Below are 26,781 nucleotides of genomic sequence, written 5' to 3' on the forward strand. Positions count from 1 at the left end.
TGACAGCTTACAGACAGGAGGAGGCTGTCAGGTGTCACGGTGTTATTAAAGGCCACAAGAGCACGAAGGGAAGGAGTGCAAGAGTGGGATTAGGGCAGGGGAGCTCCTGAGGGCTGCCAGCAGATCTGCAGCCTGCGTTTGATCTGTGTGAAACCCACATGGCACAGTTTGACTTCAGCACATTGGCACATCCTGAGCACAATGGAGTTATTGGTGCAAGGGCAGTGCCTGGGGGATCCCAGCTATTCTGTGCTGTGTAACAGCAGCAGAAAACAGCTGCAGAGAAACCTCAGAGTGCTCTGTGAGATCTCAGCTGCAGCTTATCTTGGGCTGTGGAGTCTGAGCACAGGGACAGCAGAAATCCATCTCCTGTCCTGCACTGAGCTGGGCCCAGCAGGGCAGGCAAACCAGGGCCTGATCTTTGGGAAGGCTCCTGACGTGGATGTGAGTTAGAGCTCAAAGATGACTGTGATTCCACAATCATTATTGTCATCCTACAGACTCCACGTTACACAAAGCGGAAGGCACTTAAACCTGCCCTAAAAGCATCATTGCAGTGGGAATATCACATCTCACCCGTGATTCACGGCCTTAAGCCCTGCAAACACTCCATTCTATGTGATGTCATTATACCTACCTATATTGCTAGCATGCTGTAGATTCGGTGCACGACGACTTTAAAAAGACACATTTAAGGCTTGTCTCACAGAAAGGAAGAAGTGACCATGAAATATTATTATTTCATCTGAGATGTACTTAGTTATGGAATGGAGCACTGATGAATCACGAGGCAGCTCTGCTCCGAGCATCGTGCAGAGGAGCTCATGGGCTTCTCTGGGACTGCAAACCTCCCTCTGAGGAATCTTAACTGCAAGAAACCTGGCCTGAAGGTTTGGTCCCCATTCCCAGTGTTGTGACAAGAGTCACCTCAGTTCTCTGTTACTTTACTTCAGATAACCCCACTGGGTGACCCTTGTGTTGGTCTCTTACAATTGGATCTAGGAGGTGCTGGCTGCCTGTGTTTATGATGAAAGAGCAGCAGTGATGTGGGTCTGTGTGAGGTCACAGTCATTGCTGGGTTGGGAGGGTTTGGCCCCCAGCTGTCGAGCAGAGCTGGTGCTCTGGTGAGCATGCTGCACACAGACACTGAGCTCTGAGCGTTCCTTGTTGGAGATCATCCTTTGCGAGCCCACTGCAGGCACCGCTGCGGCGTGTGTGTGAGCTGGGCACAGCCCGGACTGACCAGGCCAATAAGGTGAGCTGGGTTTGGTGCTGGGCGGCTGCTGGAAGGAGTCTGAGCAGAACAGCTGGGCTGGGGAGGAGCTCCCAGCTCAATGGAGGCCCTTCCGAGTGGCTGTTTGCAGGGGAAATTGATTCCTTGTGAGATTCTGTCACACGTTTTGGTGAGGATGATGAACTGCCATTACTGCCCTGTGTGATGCTGCAGTGCAATGGAAAGCACAGCAGTGATAATGGGGTATCAAAGTCCTGGGCTGCAGCAGGTGAGGATAAGCCCAAGTGCAGCAGCTGTGGGCACAGAAAGGAAGGAAAAAACTGCTGACCATTGGAAGGGCTCAGGCAGGCAGTGATCTCCAGTCAGACACCCTCACCTGCACTGCCAACCCTTCAGTGATGTCTGGGAGGGGTTTGCATGTGCCTGAGCTGCCCTGGGTTGGCCCTGCCATCCCACCAGGTGCTCAATCTCTGCTTCAAGCCGTGACTGAGCATCGCTGCTACAGCCCTGCAGAATTGCTGCTGGTCCCCAGCCTTTGTTTTAGACATTAGAAGGGAAGGAGAGCACAGACTTCATGGAGTGCAACTTGTGCTTTATTGACCCCCGGATCCAGCACATTTTTAACAGAACCCCCTGAAGTCCTGGTGAGATCCAGGTGCTGAGCTGGGCCGTGGGCTGTGCAGTGACATCACAAGCACAGTGAGCTCACAAGCGCTGCCTGGGGCCGCGGCTGCCACCAGTGAGTGCCAGAGCTGTGAGTGCTGCGCAGAGTGTGGACACGCTGTGTCAGCCCTCGTCCCGGCTGGCAGTGACGGTGGTGGTGGCTGCTGGTGCTACCTGCTCTCACTGACGGTGTTGCCCAGCCATTGCACTGGTGTGTTAGCTGGAAGGGAGGAGAACTGCAGCTGTGCCCGGGTAAGCCAGAACTGGAGGTTTCTCAAACGTGTGAGTGGTAGCACTGCATCCACTGCAGCTGCAGCAAGGGTAGATGATGGAGTCCTTCTCATGGCAGGAACACAAAATGTATGCTGCAAGGTATATAACTGCTGGTGGGATGGAGAACAGCACTTGCTGGGGAAGTCATGGCACTTAGACACACATTGGTTCCAGAGCTGGCACAGTTCTTGCAACCAGCTGCTTCCAAGGCATTGCCCTCCTCGAGAGCCCAAACTGCATCAAAAGAAAGCTGGGAAAATGCTTATTCCTCATGATTCTTCCCTTGTAGGCACTTCCTGTAGGGTTCCGGTCCGAGAGGACTCTTTGGGGATCCAAGCAGTTCGAGCACAACCGTCTCTTTGCAAGAGCAGGAAATTCCTCTGGAGATAACCCAGACGGGCTCTAAGAATTTCACCATGTCTCAGCAAAGAGGCGACTGCTACTTCTACTTCTACTCCACCTGCACTAAGGTACGGTTGACTTTCTTCTGCCTGGGTTTTCTTCCATTTCCTCATGTTGAAGAGAAAGGGGTGGAGCAGGGGAGACCTGCTGGTGATGTTACCCTCATAGCGCTGCTAACAGCCTGGGCTAATGGCATGGACACGTTTCAGGCTGTGCTCTTATTTTCCTGTGGTTTCCTTGTGCTTGCAGGGAGACAGCTGCCCCTTCCGCCACTGTGAAGCGGCTCTGGGGAGCGAACGAGTCTGCAGACTGTGGATGGAGGGCGGCTGCTCAAATAGAAACTGCAAGTTCCGTCACATGAGGATTGATGTGAGTGTTTGCCTAAAGATGTGCTTTCCAGCTTAGTCTACAACACCACTTTTCATGGCTGTGGTTGGGCTGAATGCACTTCTGCAGGCTGGATATGTTTGCTGTGAAAATCTTACTGGTTTCTGTTTCTAGAGGGGACTGGGAGGAGGTAAAGGTGGCAGAGAATTCAGTGCCTTAGGTATATCACAGCGGGAGATGTTTGCATTAGGAGCCAAAAGCATTTTCTCCCCAGATGCAAAAAGCTCGCATTGCTCAGCCTCCTAAAGCTGCTGGAGCTGGGTGGTAGGAGAGAGTGGCACTCCCCTCCTGCCAGTAGGGCTCGGTTGTGCCCTATCGGGCCTTCTCCGTCCTGGATTTCTCCAGAGCAGTTCGTTCTGGCTGCTTGGAGTAGTGAAAGGAGGGGCAGGAAATGAGGGTACAGAGCTAAGGCTCCACACAATGGGTTCTGATGGCTGTTGGAGCGCGGCATCTCCCTGCAGACCTGATGTGCCTGTTTCCATGGCCCTTCCTTTCCTTCTCTCTGCAGAAGCAGCGCAGTTTGATTCCCTGCTTCTGGGAGAACCAGCCCGGAGGCTGCCAGAAACCACACTGCGCCTTTCGCCACCTGAAGGAACGCGGTGGGAACAGACCGACTGCGCTGCTGAGCCACAGTGAGTGTCCGATGGCGTGAAGCATGAAAGGCTCAATTCTGAATGTCAGTTCTGAGCGGGTGCAGGATGCATGTCACCATTCATTGGGGAGGCAGGGGAGAGTCGTGATAGTGAAATATCCGTCTGTGCTTTGGCTGTCAGAGCAGCGCTGGGCTTTTTCTGGAGTGAGGAAGATGCACTGCAGGTCTGTGCTGACTGCACAGCATTTGGGCAGCGGAAGGCAAATGTAACAAACAGTGCTTGAAAATGTGAAGCTTGTGGTTGACTGTGCTCAAACCTGCCCCCAAAGAGACGCTCATCAATCATTCCTTGTTTCTTTTCTGCCAGAAGTTGACACCAGTGGCCTTCCTCCAAAGACAGGCCTTGCAAAAAGTCTGGGGAACCAGACAGAGGTTGACAAGGCACCAGAGAGAGGTACAGATACTCAACAGGCTCCTGGGTTTGATGCACTGTTTTTCTACTGAGATCTGACTGTTCTTTCCTGGGACTCTTCTCTGCAGTTGACATCCCAGTTTCCTCCCATGGCCCAGCTGGACTAAAACGCAAACGGTCGGAGGAGGAGAAGGGAAAAGCAGGGGAATCACCCTGCAAGAAAAGAGTTAAAGGTGAGCACGAGGAGCTCGTTACGGTGCCTCAGAAAAGCAGTGCTGTCATTTTGCATTGCTCTCTGTCAGACTTTTCCTTGCTCTGGATTATTACTGAGTGCAGCTATTGGGTTTCTTTGTTCCTTTGTATGCGTTGTTGGTACACAGAGATGACCGTGTGCAAAACATGGCTGAGAATCCCGGACAGGGCAATGCAATTCCACTGGCCAAATGTATTTAACTTTGTGGAAGGGTGGTGGGACTGATAAGAGAACTTGATCTCTCTTGAGGCGCAGCAAGACAGTACCAGCTCTCTCTTCCTTTTACTTTAGGTGGGCGCAGGGTCTCTGTGAGGCCCATTGATTGGAAAAACACCTTCCCCCCAACGCGGAGACAGAAACGAAAAGCAGCAGAAATTCATCCATCTGCTGCTGAGGACGCGGATGAGCCCCCAGCTAAAAAACTACCAATGGTAAGAGCAGTGGCAAAAGCAGTAGTGGATATGAAAGGTTTACATTGCCCTTGAAGAAAAGGAAGAAATTCCAAGTGTTCTACAGCTCTTCTGTTTCCCTTGAAGGCAGCAGATGTCTCACAAGGTACTTGTAGAAACTCTGACTCGTGCTTCATACTCTGTCTTTTTTCTTCCTAGGAGACTCTTGCTTCAGTCCCGCCCGAATACACCGTGCTCAGCACCGAAGTCATAAAGCTCCCAAGCAGGTGATGACCACAACTTGTTCTTCCTTAATGCCCTTTTCCCATCAGACAGAAGTTCTTTCACACTGGGGGAAAATGGGGTGTTTGAGATGTGTCATGGCATAATGCAACAAAGGAAGAGGTCATCTGAGATCATTGAAACTGCTTTGTCAAAACCTCTGCTGAGTTCATGGGGAAAAGTACCTCAGCCAGCAAGCAGGATTTTGCAGAGGATGATTTCTTGACATGTTTACAGACAAAGCAGTGAGGGTGACAATGTGTTTCTGCTACAAAGCCCAGCCCCTGATTGCCAGACTCAACCTGCTCTACTTGAACAGATGAAAAAGGCACCTGCTGGTTTCCTTAACTCCAAAGGCAGCCGCAGGTTAATCAAATCACCATCCCTATGTGGGTGTGAGGGTCAACTACAGACCTCAGAGCTGAAAGCACATCTCAGAAATGTCACGTAGATTGTTCTTTTCCTTCCCACAAGTCTGGAGCTGCTCCCAGGAAGCCACGCAGACCCCATGGCACAGCCAGAGGAATCCAACACTACATCATGTTCCTCACAAGGGGCAGAAAACTAGCAGCTGAGCTGCACAGGGGCGGGGGAAAGCAGCCATCACTGAAGACAACAACCTTGAGGAGCTTCTGATGGAGCTCACAGAAGAACTGGATGGAGAAACTGATGTGACGTTGAGGATGTGGATGAGCTCCTTCTGGACCTGTCCGACATGACGGCTTAACACCATCGCCTGATTGGACAGTTTAAAACAACAACAATTAAAACCAGCCCTGTTCCTTTCCAGCCCTGCTCCTTTTTGTTGTTACTCTGTGGGTATTTCTGAGACTCTGCACAGAGTCTTAAAGCTGAGTCAAAGCAGTGACAATCAGCACAGACTGCATCCTGTTCTGATTTCCTTGTGGCTCTGAGTTCAGGTCCTGCACCCGCCGCCAGCTCTGGGTGCTGCTTCAGCATCGAGGGCACAAAGCTCCTCTGTGGGCACAGAACGGCGTCCATCCAGGGCTGAAACTTCCTCCTTCCTTCACCCTCAGCAAAACTCTGCCTTGGGCCCAATGGGAGCTCTGCTGTTCTGATTCCTTGGGCAACCCTTTGAGAAGGCAGTAACAGTGGGCTCAATAACTGAGGCTGAAGCACAGCACTCAGGGCAGGGGCTCATGGGGGAACACAACGACGGGGGATTCAGGAGCTGGGGGCAAAGCCGCTGTGCAGGGAGCGGCCCCAGCAGCCGCCGTGGCTTCGTGGTACCCCGGTGGTCGGGGCCTGGGCGGCCTCTGGCGGCGGCATTGCTGGCACAGCCCTTACGTTCCTTTCCATTCCCTCCCGTTCCCCATCCCATCCCATCCCACCCCATCCCATCCCCATCCCGTCCCTTTTCGTTCCTCCCCGCCCACCCAGCGGGGAGGATGCGGGATCATCTATGAAGGTGCGGGGCCGGGCAGGGCTGCGGGGTGTCCGTGCTGCAGGTGCCATTGCCATTGCTTTGCCCCATGTTTGGCTTTAGCGTCCTTCTACTCCATCGGATCGGACCGCGCTCCGCCTGCAGCGCAGCGCACTGAACTCACCACACCAGGTCTCCGAGCCTCAGACTCACGGCCGCCATCTTACCGACACCGCGCAATGCACCACGGGACAGCACAGCACCACGAGGGGCGGGGGCGGCGGAGACGGTGATTGGATAGTAGCGGTCACGTGGGCGGGAGGGCTGTCCTTCTTGCTGCATAATCAAGTTTCTGCCAGCCTGTAAGACTTCCCCACGTAGATACCACTTGGGAGGTTTCACAGAAGGAATGGATATCTCGCATTCAAATTTGGCTTCTTCAGGCTCAGTCACATCCTCATCACACAGCTACTTTACTAGATTAATGGATTGCTCTTTAAGAAGGATGGAACAAGAGAAAGCAGAGATGTAGAAGGAATGTAAAAAACCCTTACATTATCACCCTACTTACTCACGTCAGCATTACTGCACATGAACACTACACCTATCACCTCAAAATGCCTTAAAACATCATTAAAAAATAATAGAAAGAAAGGAATGTTGTTAAGAAGTCAGACAATAAGACTGACAACCTGAAGAGAGCCCAGATCTTCTGATTCCCAGTTCAACATCCAAATCAAACCATGACCTTCCCATCCCGATATCAAACTCCTCGCATTACAAAATGGAAAAGAGGTTCAATGAAACACGAACACTGATAAATACTTTGGTTAAATACAGCAACTTAGCTCTGAACAACAAGTTTTCACCTAGTAAAGGTCTCTGTAGCTCAAATGTAATGACTCAACTTAGGAGAAATTCCTTTTCCAGGATGTTCTTGCCCTTATCATTCTAACAGTGGCAAAGCTGGGGACTGAACTCTTGAGTAGTGTGCTAACTCAAATGTCTCCATTTTCTTTATCACACTTCACATCATATATATACCCTAACATTGTATATATTAAAAAAAACCCAAAACCTGTGCTCTTCTGAAACAGACAGAGAAAATGAAGAAAAAGTCAAGCTATGTTTTTTATCCCTCAACGTTCAAACACAAATCTGAAGACTAAAGGTAGAAAATCAACCTCCTAAGAAAATAATCTGTTTTACTTAGCAAAAGTAAATCCCAAAAGACAAGCTGGAGATTTTGTGGGCACAAAGGAAGGTAGGTAGGAGTTTTTATTTCTGTCAAAGGTCCTGGTGGTGTTTAACTTCCTTGACATTAAAGCAAAGGATGTTAGCTGGTTTATAACATAATTTAAGCGAAATCATCATCAGAAGCATAGTTACCTTTAACTGTAAGATGGGCACGAGATTCTGCCCTTTATGCTACAAATTCGATTTCTGCTGCATCATTGACTTGGGCACGTGTGTAAGTCAGCAAGTAGGTCTTTCCTGAAGCAGAGAACCACAGAGTCACTAAGGCTGGAAAAGACCACTAAGGTCATCTAGTCCAACCTCCAACTCATCCCTACCAAACTGTGCTCTTGAGAGCAAACCCACAACTATACTTGGCTTCCTTGAGCAAAGAGTTCTGAGGCACATGGCCAGGCTGAGCATCACCCATCTGGTTTCACAGCATCACTGCCTGTTCTCTCATGTCAATGAAACCACCCATTCCCCCACATCCACATCCCCACCAAAGTGTAATCTAAACATGGCTTCTACAAGGACTGACTGAATGCGGCCACTGTCACCATTAAAGTACCTGAGACAGAAGGATCACACTCACTGTCAGACAAAATCCCTTTGGAGAGGTGAACTGACTGCCCTGGTCACCCCCACTTTGGAAAGAACTGCACTCATTTCCTACCTGCTCCTGGCAGTGTGGGATGGTGGGATAGCATCACACTTCCCCACACTAAGCTTCCCACCATGTCACTTGTTCCACCATAACCTCAGTCCCAAAACAAAAGGGGAACTCCCTTCTGAACTTTCTTCACTTCATTTCAGATGTCCTTTCTCCTTGATCTCCAACCCACCCCCCACTCAGGAGAAAGATCCCCCGCTTACACCCTACCATCTTGCCGCATTCTGATGTTGTCATCAGCCTTCAGCTTGTCGTCATCTTTGTACCACTGGCTCTGAACCTCATCGTGTGAAATCTCACAGACAAAAGATTCACTCCCATATTCATTCACTTCCACATCTTCCAGTGGTTTAACAATCTTGATATCTCCAGCTGTGAAACACTAGAGATATATTTGTCAGGGTATTTCCAGAACTGAGTGCAGCATCTTTTCCTTACACATATTTGCTTGGAAAATAAGTAGGATTATGTTTTATTATAAACCATCATCCATTCCTGATTCATTTCTCTCTTCAACACGGTAAATGCATTATTGCCTTTGAACTTAAAGATAGACTTACTAGCTACAATGGAGCTCCCTGCAAACACTTTTCACGGAAACCAGAATCTCATTTATTCTAAAACTCTTCAAGCAAAATTAAGGTTAGAAAAACAATAGGATGGAATGAATCTTTAAGGTCATTTAGTTCCAATGCCCCTGCTATAGGCAGGGACACCTCCCTCCAGACCAACTCTTCTCCTCAGGGTCAAGGCTTCTCTCAAATCATTCTCCTCTAAGCCTGTGCCTGTGCTTGGGATTGCCCTGACCCAGGTGCAGGGCCTTGTACTTGGCCACACTCAAGTTCATGAGGCTGCCAAGGGCCCACCTCTCCAGCCTGTCCAGGTCCCTCTGGGCAGCATCCCTTCCCTCTAGCACATCAACAGCACCGCTCAGCTTGGTGTCATCTGCAAACTTGCTGAGGCTGCATTTGATTCCACTGGCCATGTTGCCTACAAAAATGTTAAATAACACTGGTCCCAACACCACCCTCCACCTGGACACTGAGCTATTGACTGCTGCTCTCTGAATGTGACCATCCAGACAGTTCCCTATCCTGCAACTGGTCCATCCATCAAAACCATTTTTCTCCAGTTTGGTGACCAGGATGTCATGCAGGACGGGATCAAATGCTCTGCACAAGTCCAAGTAGATGATGTCAGTTGCTCTCCCATTATCCACTGATGCTGTTACTCCATCATGAAAGGCCACCAAGTTTGTCAGGCATGGCTTGACCTCGATGAAGCCATATTGGTTACCACCAATCACCTCATCTTTATTTTCCAAACAACAAACCTGTCTGAACCAATGGCTTCTCTGCATGCTCATCATTAGTCTCTCCTTAGCTTGTGTGCCCACAATGTATGGGGAATGTCAGCCACAAATCTTACCTAGGGGACGTCTTTGCTTCAAAATCCCTTGAACATCACACAATCCATTTTAAATCTCCAGGTCTGCACTTATTTATGTCAGAATCAGACCATATTTCTGTGCTGCTATTTCCCTTTCATTCTGAAGGGCCTGGATACAACTTGGATTAACCTCAGGAGCAGAGTTCCTGCATAAAACAGCCAGTACTGAAACAGCAACCCAACCTGGTTGCAGACTGAGAGAGAAAATGAGAGTTCACCACTTGTGAATAATGAGACTTCTCTTATTTCCCTGGGAAGTAATGCCCCCTTTTTTACTTTGATGGAGCTCTTTCCTATCCTAGAAGGGTAAATATCAAGTCAGATCTCCATGAGTCCTTCCATCTCTGCACTGAGCAAAGGCAGCCTTCAGATCTATGCTTAATTCACCCACTCCCCTAGAATTAATGGAACTGTGCTTACTGGCACATATGCTGAAGCTTAAGCACAGTGCAGTGTTTTCAACATGTAGGAATGGCTATAGAACATGCAGAAATTCTGGCTGACCTATGACAGCTTAAAGCACTGCGGAGGACTGTTAACAAACTCGTTTGGACATCATCTTGAATAAATGACGTTATCCCCAAGTAAGGGAAGGAACAGCTGAGCACCGGGGAGGTACACAAAGTGCCAGAGCAAATTCTCACACTGTCAGGTGCAAAGAAAACTGAGATTTCACCCTAAAACCCAGTTCACAACAAGGCTACAAAATCCTGGCTGACAATTTCTGTGTTAGAGATGAAGCTCAAGACTGTACTCCAACCAACAATATTTTGTACAGCAAGACCTCAGGAGTTCACAAGAAACCAAAAACAAACTTCAATTTCAACTTGATAAATGAACTCAGGACATAATAACAAAGAGTGCTGATCTGGGCAAGTAAAAGACCATAGAGAAAAGAGAGCAATGCAAAAGCTATCAGGCAAAAGCTCAGACTCGCATCCCTTGGAAGTGAAATTAAAGGCTCTCATTCATTTCCAGAGAAGTCAGAAAGGAAAATTCCATTACATGTCATACCTTGAACCACTTGATGTCCACCTTGGGCCTGGACAGTTCACACTCAAATGTGACCTTGTCCTTCTGAGTGATGCTAATGTCTGCCAATGGTCTGCTGATTTACAAAGGCAATTCTGAGAAGTAGAAAGAAGGATGTGTATTTAGTTGGGAATGAGGTCTCTAGGAGCATCTGGCATAAAGAATAATGAAAGGCAGTGCCTACTCTCCATGCTTACTAGAACTTGTAATTAACAACAATAAAACCTGCAGTTTTGAGCCCATTATCATTACTTGTGCTAGGGACAATCATGTTACAACAATCCTCTTCATATTGGAGGGATATTCTGGTGGCAATGGCCCAGTGCATAACATTCTTTGCAGCTGGAAGGAAAGCTGGTTCTGCTGTTCAAGTAATCTGGGACAGGAGCAGATAATGACACCTTGCACCAACCAATACCGGTCACAGTGAGCCTCCCCGATGAATTAATGCCTTCTGCTTTAAAGGAAATGAGTCCTGCATCTTCAAGGGTCACAGAAGAAAGTGTCAAGGAATGTTTCTTCCCCTGGACACCCATCGTGATATTTGGTGCAGGCTTCAGCCGCACGCCGTCCTTCTGCCAAGTCCCTTCCACATCCTCATGGGACACCTCCACCGAAAAGGTGACAGTTCCCTTCTCAGGGAATTCCAGGGGCTGCAGACCTTTCACCAGCTTCATCTGCCGCACTGAAAGACAATGGGGACAGGTTGGAGATCTCACACCAGCAGCTGAGAAATAGAATCATCAAAGGAATCAGAGAAAGGTGTAGGTTGGAAGGGACCTTTGAGATCATCCAGATCCAACCCCCCCCTGCTTTAGGCAGGGATGCTTCCCTCTACACCAGATTGCACAAAGCCCCATCCAGCCTGGCCTTGAATGCTTGAATAGCATCAGGACTTCCAAAACAAGTTACTTCCCTCTTCCTCTCCCAGGTACAGTATCTGCCAATTAAGCAACAGCCTTTGCAAAGAAGAAATCTTGTTCATAACCAGGTCCATGGGTGCTCTTAAATGGATTCTTCCAGATGGAAAAAACATTTCAGGTGGCCTCCTAGATTTTACCCCTTTTTGTGTTGCACACAAGACTGAAAATAAATTACTTTTGCAAAGTTCTTCTTGTCATAAGGAAACAAACATTTGGGGAATGGCAGAATGGGGTAAAATTTACCTTCACGTCAAGAAATTTGAAATATCACTCACATGTTCTTGGTGTGATGTTTCTGCTATAATTATTTGGACTAATTAAGCTTTTCCCTGATGAAAGCCTAAAAGTATATCACAAGAAGGACCAACTTACCCATGACCTTTTATTTGTCTTACTCAAGCATCTCCTCCTGACCAAAACTGACAATAAAATATTCAGCCAGACTACAGGTTTGAGCAGCTGAGTTGTTTCTAGGATCTCCTGCAATCTTAAGCTTGGAACACAGACTTGTCTTTTGACTAAGTGTCTCTTACAGTGCAGTAAAACAACAGGTTTTCACATGGCTATTCCTCATTTACCTTGCTCTGAAATCATTCACAAACCATGCGGGATCAGTCCAGGGAGAAGGGGAGGAGAGGGGAAGGGAAAGGGGAAGTCCACTGTCCTCTAAAATCAGGCTTCTTAGCCTAAAGCTCAACAGCAAATAGCAGTCCACTTCCCCACATTGCTAGACTCCGAGCATTTAAAGAACATCAGCTTACCTCATTATGAGCTCTAACATAGCCAAAGGAATTCACATATTCAAATATTCTCTTGAGTGATGAGAAATATGGAGCATAACTTCAGACTTCTGCTGTTAAACTCTCACTTCTATCATCAACCAGGGTAACAGTTCAATGCTGTTTTAGATGGAAGACTCATACTTTAAATAACTCAGCTCATTAAGGCTTGGATTTCCTACTACAATTAGCTAAATTCCAGTTTGGATCATGCTTCACCTTGGATCACTTTGGGATTCAGCCACTTAATGGTACTAACTCAGTTTGTCTACAGAGAAGCTGTTTTCTATAGCAACAATAAGCTGGGATTGCAACTGGATGTCAGGAGAGCACAAATCCCGCAGTTATCCTGCACCAACATCCTCTCCTTCCATCAGAACAGCAAGTTTTTAAACCAGACTCATGCAAGCTTGCATGACACACCTTGTGCAAAACTGTTGGCAGCCATCAGGACAGCCAGTTGCATCCTGTATAGACACTTTTCCATCAGTTTGGGTTTTTTGCCTCGCTAGAACAACATCCAGTGGTGAAAACTCACACAGCTGAAGCAACCACGCTGATATACCGCAGTCACTGGAGGTGCTCAAGAGCCACGGGTATGTGGCACTGGGGACGTGGTTAGTAAGTCCAGTGAGGGTGGGCTGGGTTGGACTCAGCTATCTCAGTGGTCTTTTCCAGCCTTGGGTCCAACTTGTAAGAGGGAATGAAGCAGCAAACTGCCCAGCACTGAGCTGCATTCTTCTGACACGTGGTATCAGTGAACTGCTGTATTTCCCTATCTTCTCTGGAGCTATTCATCTAACCTAACTGAAAAAGTAAGCCTGAACCTAGATATAAATCAGGATCATAGTCACCCGTGGTTGCTTATATATTCAGAAAGATACTCTAGAGGGTAATTCAGTGCACCTAGAAATTAAAGTAGAAGTTCCTTAGTCAGAAGTATTCCACAGCCAGGTTTTCAGCTCGCTACCACTACATTAAAAAGGAGAATCCAATTAGTGGTGTGGGTCATTGATATTGTTCCAGGGGGAACTGTGGCTGTTGCATGCCCACAGGGTAGAAGACAGCCAGTCTTCCTCTAAGCCACATAAACAGCTGCTTAGTGCTCCCAAAGCGAATGCTCACCAGTTGTTTCCAACTTGAAGGTCATCTTCTGGCCAGCAGCCTCGCAGATGTATTCTCCAGCATCTTTCTTCTCCAGCTGCTCCACAACCAGACGCCGTGTTTTGCCCACAGATTCCATTCTGAACTTTCTGGAGGAGGCAAGCAGTCTTCCATCCTTGTACCATTTTACTTCGGTTGGATCCTGTGCTACTTCACAGCTCAGGGAGGCACTTGCTGCCAGGGCAGCACTCACCTCTTTCTGCACCTGCTCCTGGTTTATAAACACAGGTTTTGGCTCTGAGGGAAGAAAAGAAAAAGTATTGACTGAGGGACTGAAATGAGACCATCTTGCAGGTTTGTATGTACAGCTTGGAACAGGTTTAGGTTACCACTTGTGCCCAAACTAATAGCCTTCACTAGAGAATATCAGCTCTTCTGTTGAAACAAAGTGTCAAATCTAGGCAAGAAAGAACCTAGGAACTGAAGGAACCAAGAGGGTCCTTGAACACCAGTCCCATGGTTGCAAGTCACTATGCAAACATATTGAACCCAAAAGAACATCTGTCCTGCAGGCAACCAAAACCTGAGTTCCTTTTGCTTAAGACCCACTGTGAAACATCAAAACACATAAACATGCGATAGTCAAACCACTGGCTGCCTTTTCATGACCCAGAACAGTACTCCTGGCTTCCTGAACAGACTCCTCATGGCCTCTACCATTGCCACAACTGTGACTGTCAAAGGCACAAAGGAAATATGCTCACCAACGCAGTCCTTTGTTCTTTGTGTGTGATTTGCAGATATCTATCTTACTTTGAGCTCTGGCAATAGTCAGCTCTACCAGGTCTCTTACTGTGAGTAGCAGACTCACCTATCCAGATGCAGCCTCCAACATAAAGGCATAGTAAAAAGGCAGTGTACTACTAGGAGAAGTTCCTGCTTCTCCTGCCATGAAAGGCTGCACGTACAACATGCACTCCAGCCTCACTGCACATACTTATCTTAGTCAAATGTTTTGGTGAACAAGAATTACAGTTTGGGATCTCAGGCACAGGAGAGATTTGAATAATAACTTGAATATTGTTTCCATTGTACAAATATCAGTAATTATTATTCTACAGACAGACTGAAACAGGTCTTTGTGCCATACTAAAACCAAATACTTTCTACAAACCCAGGCAATCAAGTATAGGGAAAAAACCTCAGCACAGACTACTGCATCTGGATCACTGTATAATAGAAACTAGATTTTACTTTACTGTTCTCTGCTGTATTTCAGACAACACCTGTCTTACCTGTGACATGAATCTTGAAGGTGAGTTTCTGGCCAGCAGCCTCGCAGCTGTACTCCCCTGCATCTTTCTTCTCCACCTGGCTCACCACCAGCCGACACTGTTTGCCCTCTGACTCCACCCTGAACTTCTTGCTTGAGGTGATCAGTTTCCCCTCCTTGTACCACTTCACCTCCGTCTTCTCCTGGGCCACCTCGCAGCTCAGTGTGGCATTTTCTGTTGGTTCAGCCTTCACCTCCTTCTGCACCTTCTCCTTGTTGATAAAAGCATCTTCTGCTTCTGGAATTGAAGGCAAATGGGCACATTTAAGACATGAATCTTTTCTACACAGCCTTCCCCAAATGCCCAAATTAGTCTTTGGACTGTACCGTTGAGGACAGCTTTCCCACTCACATTTCCTGACAGTGCTATGAACTTGTATTGGCAGTAACTATGCTGGTACTAACAAGGATAGCAATTACAAGCAAAATGGTAGAAATACAGAAGATATAAGGAAAAGGGAACTCACCAGAGCTGAGGCAATCCTCCCTGGCAAGCAATCTCCAAGAGATGCTGCCTCAGTGAGGGTCAGCCCTTAAATGAGGTCTCAGAGGAGGTGGAGTTGAACTCCACCCCTCCAGGGAGCACAGCTACATAACTTTCACCTGTGCTCCCACAGCTGACCCCACACTTGCCTCAGCTGATCAATCAGTGGTTCACATTGTGATCTCCCATACACTCCACCCCTTCACAACGTGAACCAATGATTAGGTGAGTTCCCCTTACTACAGAGACCCAATCACAACGCTGATACAATCTCCCGTCGCATTAGATGTTGATATTATTCAAATGATGATGATTGGATGGGTGTTTATGATCTTCCATGGGCCAGTGCTTGATAGATGTTACCGGAGACAAATCATCTTGAAGTGCAGGTCCGTCTGCGTTTCATCAGTCCAGAGTAATGGTCCTAGAGGCTTAGAATCAATCTTAAGGGGAGTAATATAGATGTTTCAAGGGTACTAGGAGGGGAAGATCCGCCCTCCAGGGCAAGATACAGGCCATATTCTTATCTTGGGTCAATACTTCTGCTTGTACTGGATTATGTCCCGGCCTCCGATACCATACCCTCTGGCCAGATATCTGTGGCTGTATAACTATATCTGGCACCAGAGGAGGAGTCTTGATCTGCCATAGGGACATAATAGGTGTTCCTTTAGCAATAAAGGCCGGAGTATTGACCACGATGTCAGTAGGCCATGTACCTATCACCGAGGGGGTGACTGAACCTCCCACCTCCAATAATCTCCCCCAAGGTGCAAGTAGGCCACACCATTTGGGTCCTACCTGCACCTTCCAAGGCCAATTTATCTTATGGATTCCCGGTTCTAAATTCTCAGGGGCAGGGAGCAGAAGATTATTTTCAGTACCAACCTGCGGTTTTACCTTATTATCGGTGCCTGTAATTTGGATCCTAAGAGGGGAGGCCCATATAGTTTGTAACATTTTCAGGGCACTGGGTCTGCCATCCCGAGGTCTTTCATTCAGGTCCCGCACGGTTTCATATAATCTTTTTGTCCACCCCTGCAGGGACTGAGAGTCTGTCTTCAAAGCAGCCTTAAGGATACCATTATAACGTTCAATAAGGCCTGCCCCTGTTGGGTTATATGGCAGGTGGAATCGCCATTCAATGTTGTTTACTTCTGCCCAGCGCTGTATCATCGCTCCAGTGAAGTGAGTCCCTTGGTCACTCTCGATAACTTGAGGTGTCCCGTATGCAGACATCAGTTTAGTAAGTGCCTTAATTGTGTATGCTTGATTTGCCTTTGGTACAGGATAGGCTTGCAGCAGTCCACTTACAGTGTCAACGCAGGTCAGGGCATATCTCGCCCCCTCAGACCGAGGGAGGGGCCCAATGTAGTCGACCTGCCATCTCTGAAGAGGACTATATCCTATAGCAATGTGGGATGTTGTTTCAGGCAACGGTCTCGGTCTCATCTTTGAGCAAGCATCGCAATCCTGACATGCTTGAATGATATCAGATAGTTGTACAGGCAGCCCCCATGCTTTAGCGGCTGCCCACATTATCTTCTGTCCAGCATGCCGTAGCTTCTGATGTAACCAACGGGCAATATTTTCAGATTGTGAATTCTCAATCCATCGGAATCGGGCCAGTGTGTCAGCTTCATCATTTCCTGGTGACTGCAAGGGTTGATGACCAGAGACATGGTAGACACATACTGTCCTGTGTTTGACCGTATTCCAAATGTCTACCCACATGTCTTTACCCCAAATTGGTCGGGCGAGGATAGTCCATTCCTGGGTAGCCCATTACGTAATCCACAGAGTGAGCCCCCGGTACACAGCCCAACTATCTGTACAGATGTTCAGGACGCCGTCACCAGGTTCTTTAGTTATAACCATCCACACGGCTCGCAATTCTGCCCATTGGCTGCTTTGACCATCCCCCTCATCAAACCAGATGGTCTCAGTAGAGGGATGGTATGCTATTGCTCGCCACTTGCTCGGGTTGCCTCTGCTGGACCCATCCGTATACCAGGCATCTTCAGGAATAGGATATCTTCCTTCCTGAACGGGACTCTTCTCTGGTGGAGCAACCATCGGTTCTTTTGATGTATCACTGTGATACGTCACTGGGCCTAGGATCTTCTGTAGTTCTTCTTTAAGTGGAGATGAAGACAGACTGCTTCTCTGGCTTAGATAGGCGACCCATCGTGCCACCGTTTGTGCTTGGGCCACCCCCGTCTTAGGAAGGTGAGTCAAATCTCTCACCCACCCCTGGATTGGTAATGAAGTCTTAACTATGACCTCTGCTGTTTGCGTTATCGGCTCTACTGCTTGTAATGCCGAATAGGCAGCCAATAACTGTTTCTCAATCATGCTATATCGTTCTTCTGCTCCGTGCCAAACCTGAGACCAGAATCCAATGGGGGTTCAAACAGAACTCTGGCGTTGCCACAGGCCCCAGCCAAAACCATCTTGAGTAACATGAACATCTAGTTCAGCTGGGAGGGTCGGATCAAATATACCCAACGCCTGAGCTTGTTTAACTGCCAGTTTTGCCTGTTGGAAAGCATCCTGTTCTATCTTTCCCCAATTCCATGATTGACCCTTCTTTGTAAGCTTATATAATGGCCTTAATAGCTGAGCTAAATGAGGTATAAAGGAGCGCCAATACCCCAATATACCCAAAAATTCTTGCAATTGTTTTGATGTTGTAGGGACTGGAAACGCTTGGACTTTATCTACTACCGCACTGGGTAGCACTTTGGTTTTCCCGGACCAAATTACTCCCAGGAATTTTACAGATAGCCCCGGACCTTGCACCTTCTGTGGGTTTATAGCCCACCCTCTTTTCTGCAGATAAGCTATCAACAAATCTGCTGCTTGTCTCACCGCCTCTGACGAATCGGATGTTAACAGGAGGTCATCAATATAATGATATAAATTGACATTATTTGGCTTTTCCCACTTAGCCAGATCACGTGCCACTAAATTATGACAAAAAGTGGGCGAATGTACGTACCCTTGGGGTAGGACCTGGAAAGTCCATTGCCTCCCTTCCCATGTAAATGCAAACTGATCTTGCGATTCTTCACTGATTGGAATACTGAAGAATGCATTCGCCAAATCCAAGACACAGTGATATGTTTTGATTTCCCTGCTTAGTGTGTCCATTAGGGAGGCAATATTGGGTACAGCCGCATGAACAGGTGGCGTGACCTTATTTAATTCCCTATAGTCTACTGTCATCCTCCATGTTCCATCCGGTTTTCGCACTGGCCATATTGGGGAGTTATATGGGCTATGTGCAGGCCTTATAATACCCACTCTTTCTAATTCCTGCACCGTCTTTGTTATTTCATCCTGCCCACCCGGGAGTCTGTACTGTTTCACATTAGTAATCCGGCGTGGCTTCGGCAAACAAATAGGCTCATGTTTTGCATGGCCTCTCAATATTGTCTGGATTGCCCGGATACTAATGCATCTCTGCCGCAACCGGAACTCTCCCACTGTTGTATGGAGAGCCAGACCCCACAGGATATCAATTCCTAATATATACTCTGGAATTGGGGCAATGGATACCTTGTACTCCCGTGGTGGAAGACGCCCGACCCCCAATTTTACCCAGGTTTGGGTGACCGGAATGGTTTGTCCCCCAAAACCTCCAATCATCACTCTATTACCTTTAAATTTAGTTGGGTCTCCATATATTATAGATGTCTCTGCCCCGGTATCAACTAGGGCCATAACCTTCTGTATATTCTTTCGGGACCAGTATATCGTCAGTTCCACATAGGGCCTCCGGTCCCGTCTAGAGGCCCTAGGAGGACTGACATCCCTCGTCAAGCCATGAACTGAGCCAGATTCAAGTCTTTTACCTCCGATACCTCCGGTGTCGTAACCCGAGGCACCTGAGGTGGCTTCTTTTTCCTATTTGGAACTATAAAATCTTCTAAATTCCATGTTGTTGTTGGTCGCCGCTCTATAAATCTTATCCCTGGCCTTTTGGGTTTATTCTGAAATTTTTGTTCATCCTTCAGTTGCTTCCACAACTGAAGGAGAACCTGATTGGGCTGCCCATCAATTTTTGAAAACTGAACGCCTGCCCGGAGCAGATCATTAAACATTTGTTTCCGGGATACCCTAACAGGTCCTGCCCGAGAAGTTCACGGGGCCGATCTTCTGGCTCGCACTATTGGAAAAGCCTCGGCATCCTCAATCACCCTGATATTGCGCTTAGCTCGTAAACGCTCAGTTTCTCCGAGGTCTGCTACCAATTGGGCGGCTTGTTGGACTACTGCCTCTGCGGATACTAATGGATTAAGTATGGAAACCAAGGTTCCATACATATGAGAGGGTGCTTGCTGTAAAATTAGGTCCCTCATTCCCGCAGAAAATTTAACCATATCAGGGCTATCGAATGTGTCTTCGTAGATAGCCTCTCTCATACCTAATTCGCGTATATAATTTTGAAGGTCTTCCATAGAAGACCACATTCCTGTGTTTACTGGCATGTCAGTTTTATTTGTCCACACCATGCGGCAAGCAGCCATTATCCATTCGACAATTGAATGGTTTTCTTCAGGGAACTGAGTCCCAGCATACAGTCTCTGCCGAAGGGCAGGATGTATTGTTATTGTGGCCAACTTAGATACTTCGGGGCCACTAACCAGTACACTATCTGCCCCTGAATCCCATAACCGTAATAACCAAGCCGGAACACTTCCCCTTGGCCTTTGCCTAAATCGTTGCACTAGGTCCATGAGTTCAGTAGGCGTATATGGACGGGCTGTTACATGTAAAACAGATTCGGCAGGGGGCCATTGATCAGGAGGCACTCCTGCTGGTCGATCTTGAATTTTCTTTGTTTTTTGAGTTACTACTGGACGGACTTCTAGTGAGTCCGTCTCAGATGGTTTTTCTAGATCAGATTTAGTGATCTTATTTTGATTCATTTCTTCAGGATCCTGATCGTCATTAAATGAAATGTATCTAATTTGAGGGTTGGAGGAAGAAAATGACGGTTTTTTTCCTGTCAATAGATTGATCTTACCCTCCAATTTTTCAATACGGGCCTTTAACAATTCATTTTCATGTGCAATGTTGTTTGATTTTATCTCTGCCCGGTTTAAGGCATTTAATAATGGCCAGGCTGCCATAGATGCAGCCATTCGCTTTTCTTTCGTAATTAAGATATCTTTTTGTAGTCCTAGAAAGTAATCAGTTAGACAATAGGCGTCCATGTTATTTTGTACTCTTAAAGGGCCCCATTGTTCAATAATTGTTGCTAATTGGTAATATGGGGACGCCTCAAAACCTGGAATTTGTCCAGGAAGGCATGTCCCTAAGGGGGTGATCTTCTCCCCCTTGTACCAATTAAAGATTTTCCACACAAAGGACATTCTTTTTCCTTATATTTCTAGATGCCAAGTCAGTGGCTCCTGCCTGGCTCGCCAAATGTATTGGCAGTAACTATGCTGGTACTAGCAAGGATAGCAATTACAAGCAAAATGGTAGAAATACAGAAGATATAAGGAAAAGGGAACTCACCAGAGCTGAGGCGATCCTCCCTGGTGACCGATCTCCAAGAGATGCTGCCTCAGTGAGGGTCAGCCCTTAAATGAGGTCTCAGAGGAGGTGGAGTCGAACTCCACCCCTCCAGGGAGCACAGCTACATAACTTTCACCTGTGCTCCCACAGCTGACCCCACACTTGCCTCAGCTGATCAATCAGTGGTTCACACTGTGATCTCCCATACAGTTGCTTTGCCAGCAAAAGCCAGGTGAGGGTCAAGGTTAAATTCTGTTTGTGATTAAGTCATAGTGAGGAAATGTATTTTTCTCACCTACTTATTTCTGAAAACAGTTCTAATATCTCCTGAGTTTTCAGAGGCAGTAATAAAATGGTTTCCCCTATGGAATCATAGAACGGTTTGGGTATAGAAGGAAGCTTTAAAGATCATCCAGTCCAACTTCTTGCCGTGGTCAGGGACATCATTCACTAAATGAGGCTGCCCAGGGTCCCCATCCAGCCTGGCCTTGGACACTCCAATGATGAGTCACCCACAACCTTCACTGGACAATCTGTTCCAGTGTATCACCACCGTCATCATAAAGAACTTTTCTCATGTCCAAACTGAGTCTACCCTCTTCACTTTTGAAACCATTGCCCCTTCTTATGTTGCTATAGACCCTGGTAAAAAGCCTTGTTCCACTTTCTTATCAGACTCTCCTAATAAATGAACGCCTGTCTTCCTCCATTTCTGGAAAGAAAAGCACCAGCTTGAAGCCTTTCTATTTTTAAGCATTTCTTTTGTACCTGCTATAGAGAAGAAAACAAAAGAAAATACGGGAAAACCTTTTTAGTTGAAGGTTTCTTTAATTTAATAGAAACCACCAGAGCCGCCTTCTAGCATTGTGACCAAATGCTGTCTCTGAGACTATTTAGGAAGAAGCATTTGCAGGGGTGTGCTTGTGCCCTGAAGATATCTTTATTATTCTTTAATTTCCCCTGAAATTATTGACTTCTCATTTTGCTATCATTGCATCTACTTGAGATCCCCAGGGAAATTCCCAAATTATTTCCAGCCTGTCTTAAGCTGAGGCTACCCAAGTCCTAAGTGTGCATAGCTTCGGAAGGCAAACAGAAAAGCACATGAATGAAACAGAATTTAAGCACGGTCTACATCACTGAATGCTGGGGTTGAATGTGTCAAACCACTTAAATTTCCCCTCCTTCTTTGTTGGGGGGTTCAATACAGTCAAAACAATTTCTCTCACCTGTTACATGAATCTTGAAGGTGAGTTTCTGGCCAGCAGCCTCGCAGCTGTACTCCCCTGCATCTTTCTTCTCCACCTGGCTCACCACCAGCCGACGCTGTTTGCCCTCTGACTCCACCCTGAACTTCTTGCTCGAGGTGATCAGTTTCCCCTCCTTGTACCACTTCACCTCCGTCTTCTCCTGGGCCACCTCGCAGCTCAGTGTGGCATTTTCTGTTGGTGCAGCCTTCACCTCCTTCTGCACCTTCTGCTTGTTGATAAAGGCATCCTCTGCTTCTGGAACTGGAAAACATTGGGTAAAATATACATTAGATATGAACAGCTTGTGACTAGAAGACATTAAAAGTTGCTTCTATGTTGTATTGGACCATTTCCTGGAGCAACACTGCTTCACAGTGTTTATCACACATTATAATGCATCCTCAGCACAGTCCCTATGGTCATCCCATCCCTCTGGGTAGTCTTTACTATCAGCTAGGACTCCTAATTTTCAGTTTTCTTCTAATGAAGACAATGACAGATCTTCATCTGTCTGTCTTTTTGATATTGCTGCACTCTACACTGGATATCAGCCAAGTACAGCTCAGTTATGAAGACCTCAAAATCAGGAAACCATAGAAATTTAAGAGCAGAAAACCATCTTTTGACTCTACACTATGGTAATGATAAAACCCATTAATATGGTGAATATTTGGCCTACATTAGGTTTTGTAGCTCGGTTTTATGCATAAAGCATGGTTTTCTACTCTCAGCAACCTCTGATTCTTCAGAGAACTGGCTGAGGTAATCTCCTCTTAATACCTAACACATAAAGAAGAAAGTGTTTAAAGCCCACCTTACCCTTTGTGTCAACAAATGGAGTTAGCATCAGAAAGATATCAAGTTAGGCATACACACTTCAGTTAAGGTGATTCAGTTAATCACTTTGCTAAGTGGGATCGATTGATACATTGAATCTTTTATTGATTACTTTAATGACTGTTTTATCTGATTCTCCTTTTACCAACAACTGGTTGCTGAGAGCGTTCATGCTAGTTCCTATTTGAGGCGTGGGAGAACAGATAAACCCTAAATAAATGGGCTTCCATTTCTATTCCATGGTTTGCCCTACAAAAGGCTGTAGAAGTGCAGAATATTTCTGACGCACTTACATCATGGACTTCTCTAGTGCTAGCCAGCTTGTAACAACAGAGCAATTTTGAATAAGCTTCCTATGCTTGTTTGGGTCCCAGGAAAGATCCCAGGGTCCTGATGTTGATACCAAGACAGAGGCTCCAAGCATGAATGCAGGACTAGCAGGTGTGAGGGGGATTGACATTGCCTTTTATTTGCAGTGGAGACATGGAAGACCACTCATTCAGATCATTCATGCAAGCATATTCAGGCATACCCAGCTCAGGTGACTGGGAAGGCTCCTGCTCCCCAGCAGTCATGGCAAACCCTTCCATGACCTGTCCCCTATCTCCTTCCTCCCCGCTGTCACTCTGTGAAGCCTTCTGCTGCCATCCCTTTCCCTTCCTTCATGACTTTCTCCTCTGCATGCTGTCTGAATTCTGAGTGGCAGCAGCTGCCCAGGAGGGTAAGTTCAGCTCAAGTTCCTGTGCTGCTGACCGTTGCAGTACGTGCAATCCCAGGATTCACACCACAGCTCTACCACCAGCACTGCAGTCCACTGAAGGCGAGGGAGCAGGGCAGCAAGCCAATGCAAGAATGCAGTTGACACACTCTACATTTGATCTCCCTGCTTGTATTGACTGCAGAAGCCCATCTCCGCCCATCTTCAACAGCCCCTGTTTTGACTGATGATTTTCAGGGGAGGTTCAAGTTGGATGTTAAGAAAAACTTCTTCTGAAGAGGAATGGTGATGTGGTGGCACAGCTTTGCAGGGAGGTGGTGTTGTCACCATCTCTGGAACTGTTCAATAACCATGGAGATGTGGCACTGAGGGACGTGGGCAGTGTGCATGGTGGGATGGGTTGAGGCTGGATGTGGGGATCTTTGTGGTCTTTTCCAACCACAATGATTTGATGAAGATCAGAAGGGTTGCTTATTAGCAAGACAACAAACATGGCCTAGACCAACCAGGTGATGCAAAACTTCTCACAAATGCAATGGAGCTTTGGCCCACTTCAAATAAGGATTTCAGCGTGCACCACAAATACTGAGATAATTAGATGGCAGAATCAGCCCTTTTTACTCTAGTTTTCTATAGGTTTCCAAGGTGTGCAGCACTTGTTTCTTTTAAGCAAGAAGGTCTAATCTGCGTCCCATAATGCTCAACACTCAGCACCTAACATTCAACATGTCCTTAAAATGGGATTGTTCTGTGCTACCAGTGGAACCCTGGGGTAGAGGAACCCTGAAAATCTTTCTGAGTGCAATGGTAAGAGGACAAATTAAGACTCAGAAAGCCATTGCACTTTGGGAGAAGCTAGTAAGATGAGGATTTCTGTAGTGAAAGAGCCAACCACTCCAAGAGTACTCATAATCCCTCCTGACTTTCACACCACATCATTTTGCAGTGAGGGCTAGACTTGCACATCATGTTACAGTGAGAAATACATAAGAAATACAGCAACAGTAGCTAGGCAAGCACTCTCCATGTATGGCAGAGGAGGAGGTATTACATTACCCTGTGCAGCCATGAGCTCATCCGGTCTGAAAGAGAACAGAAAACCTTTGGTTTCTGAGGCAAACAGCTAATAATAGCCCTCAGCTAGCAAAATTCAAGTGTAAAAGCACTACATTGCTGTGTTTTCTCCCTACACCTCTGCAATAAGACGTGGGCTGGCTTTGGCTGCTGAGGATTAACTTGGTTGATTCCAGCTGTTGCCATAGTCTTTCTGTCATTGTTCATATTTCATTTTCTCTGACAGATACCTCCCAAATCTACCCTGTCTGTAATCCACTCTTTGCTGAAACTGCCAGTTTCCTGAGCCAAAAGCATGAGCGACACAACTCACGGAACAGATCCAAAGGCCCCAGAATCACATCCACGTGGTGTGGGAATAGTAAGAGCTGATGGTTTAGAGTCTACACCACAGGCAGCAGCAAAACTGTCTACTACAGGAGCAGAGATATATTGCACACCAGGGACTGAAGGAGCAGAATGCCCCAAGATGGAGAGAGCAAAGACTGCAACCTTGACAAGGGAACAGAACGCAAGCTATGCCCTGCAAGGACACCAGGTCTGTGTGAGCAGAAAGGCAGTAGACTCCCAGTACAGCTGCTCCTCCACATAGCTGATCAAATGCCAAACCTTGACCAGGATTAAGCTCCAATGTGTTCACTGCCATAAGAAAGAAGATGAGAAAACAGATTCCCTGTCCTGATCAGCTCAGAATACAAGACAAGAACTGTAAAATTAACAGAGAACAAGCTGACTTACGAGCAAAAACCAGCAGAGTGCAGCTACAAATAAAACAGAAGACAAACCCTCGTCATCAGCCAGCTCACTAATGGTCACTCAGAATGCAGCTGATGTGCCCATGGCTATCTGGAGTCTAAGTTAAAATTTACCGGATCATGTGCAAAATATACTGACACCAGAGCAATCTCTACTGCAGCTGGAGTGAGAGATCTGCCTCCATGCTAAACTCTGAGACTAATGAGAAACGTACAATTAGAAAGGTATCAATGGATTCATGACAGACGTTTCCACAGCCAGACTATGGAATAATCAAAGAATATCAACCAAAATGTGTTTCCAACCAGTTACATGAATCTTGAAGGTGAGTTTCTGGCCAGCAGCCTCGCAGCTGTACTCCCCTGCATCTTTCTTCTCCACCTGGCTCACCACCAGCCGACGCTGTTTGCCCACTGACTCCACCATGAACTTCTTGCTCGAGGTGATCAGTTTCCCCTCCTTGTACCACTTCACCTCCGACTTCTCCTGGGCCACCTCGCAGCTCAGCGTGGCATTTTGAGTCAGTACAGCCTTGACTTCTTTTTGTACCTTGTCCTTGTTTGTAAACACATCTTCTTTCTCTGCAGGGACATCACAACAGTCACACCGTTTTGCTGTAGTCTGCTGCAGAGCTAACTCCAGTTCCCCGTTTTCACTATACTTGCCCTTCACAGAGAGCATCGTGATGCCTCATTAAGACAGGAAAATACTTTCCCCTCTATTTTGCCTTGGGAAATGATAAGCATATCATTTCATATCACATCATATCACATCATATCACAAAGCTAAACATTTCTCAGTCTGATAGCAGATTTGGACATGAGATTTAGAACACCTGCATGCACTGCTGAACCTCCTCCCTTATCTTTTTTTCTTCTGATGTCTCTCTACATTTCCAGTAAATCAGAAGGGAACGGCCCTCTAGAACAGGTTGCCCAAGGAGACTGTGGATGCTCCATCCCTGCAGGCATTCAAGGCCAGGCTGGATGTGGTTCTGGGCAGCCTGGGCTGCTGCTTGGCAACCCTGCACATAGGAAGAAGGGGGTTGGAACTGGATGAGCACTGTGGGGCTTTGCAACCCAGGCCATTTATGAGTCTGATTATTGGCATTTTCCACCTAATTGTGTCATTCAAATTTTGTAACCAGATCTCTTCAAACACCTCCCCTTTTCTCACTCCTTGCATGCCTGGTGTGCTCTTGCACTGTAACCCTGCAGACACCAGCTGACTACAAGAGCTGCACAAGTTACCCTCCTTGCCTATTGTTTGTTGCAGTAATTCATTCCTGGATGGAAAAGCACATGTAGAAAAGTGTAGCTATAACACTAGATGA

The 26,781-nt window shown here is 46.9% G+C and overlaps 1 protein-coding gene across 4 annotated transcripts; it reads left to right on the plus strand.

The window, feature by feature from the left end:
* The first annotated feature begins 226 nt into the window (after positions 1-226).
* On the plus strand, positions 227-5,004 carry LOC107312077 (zinc finger CCCH-type containing 11C). Of its 4 annotated transcripts, none has more exons than XM_085530776.1 (8): positions 227-1,255; positions 2,460-2,640; positions 2,822-2,941; positions 3,468-3,591; positions 3,919-4,005; positions 4,092-4,196; positions 4,508-4,647; positions 4,825-5,004. In XM_085530776.1, the coding sequence occupies exons 2-8, from the start codon at positions 2,587-2,589 to the stop codon at positions 4,894-4,896; spliced, it is 702 nt and encodes a 233-aa protein (XP_085386902.1). In that variant the 5' UTR covers positions 227-1,255; positions 2,460-2,586; the 3' UTR covers positions 4,897-5,004. The 4 variants fall into 4 exon arrangements, with proteins under 4 accessions (XP_085386902.1, XP_085386901.1, XP_085386900.1 ...); XM_085530775.1 differs by lacking the exon at positions 227-1,255 and adding an exon at positions 1,263-2,149; XM_085530774.1 differs by lacking the exon at positions 227-1,255 and having other exon boundaries at positions 1,263-2,640.
* Positions 5,005-26,781: the final 21,777 nt, after the last annotated feature.

The sequence above is a fragment of the Coturnix japonica genome, unplaced genomic scaffold, assembly GCF_054131305.1.
Source record: "Coturnix japonica strain WE unplaced genomic scaffold, WE-NBRP24 Scf039, whole genome shotgun sequence".
NCBI classification, from domain to species: Eukaryota; Metazoa; Chordata; class Aves; order Galliformes; family Phasianidae; genus Coturnix; species Coturnix japonica.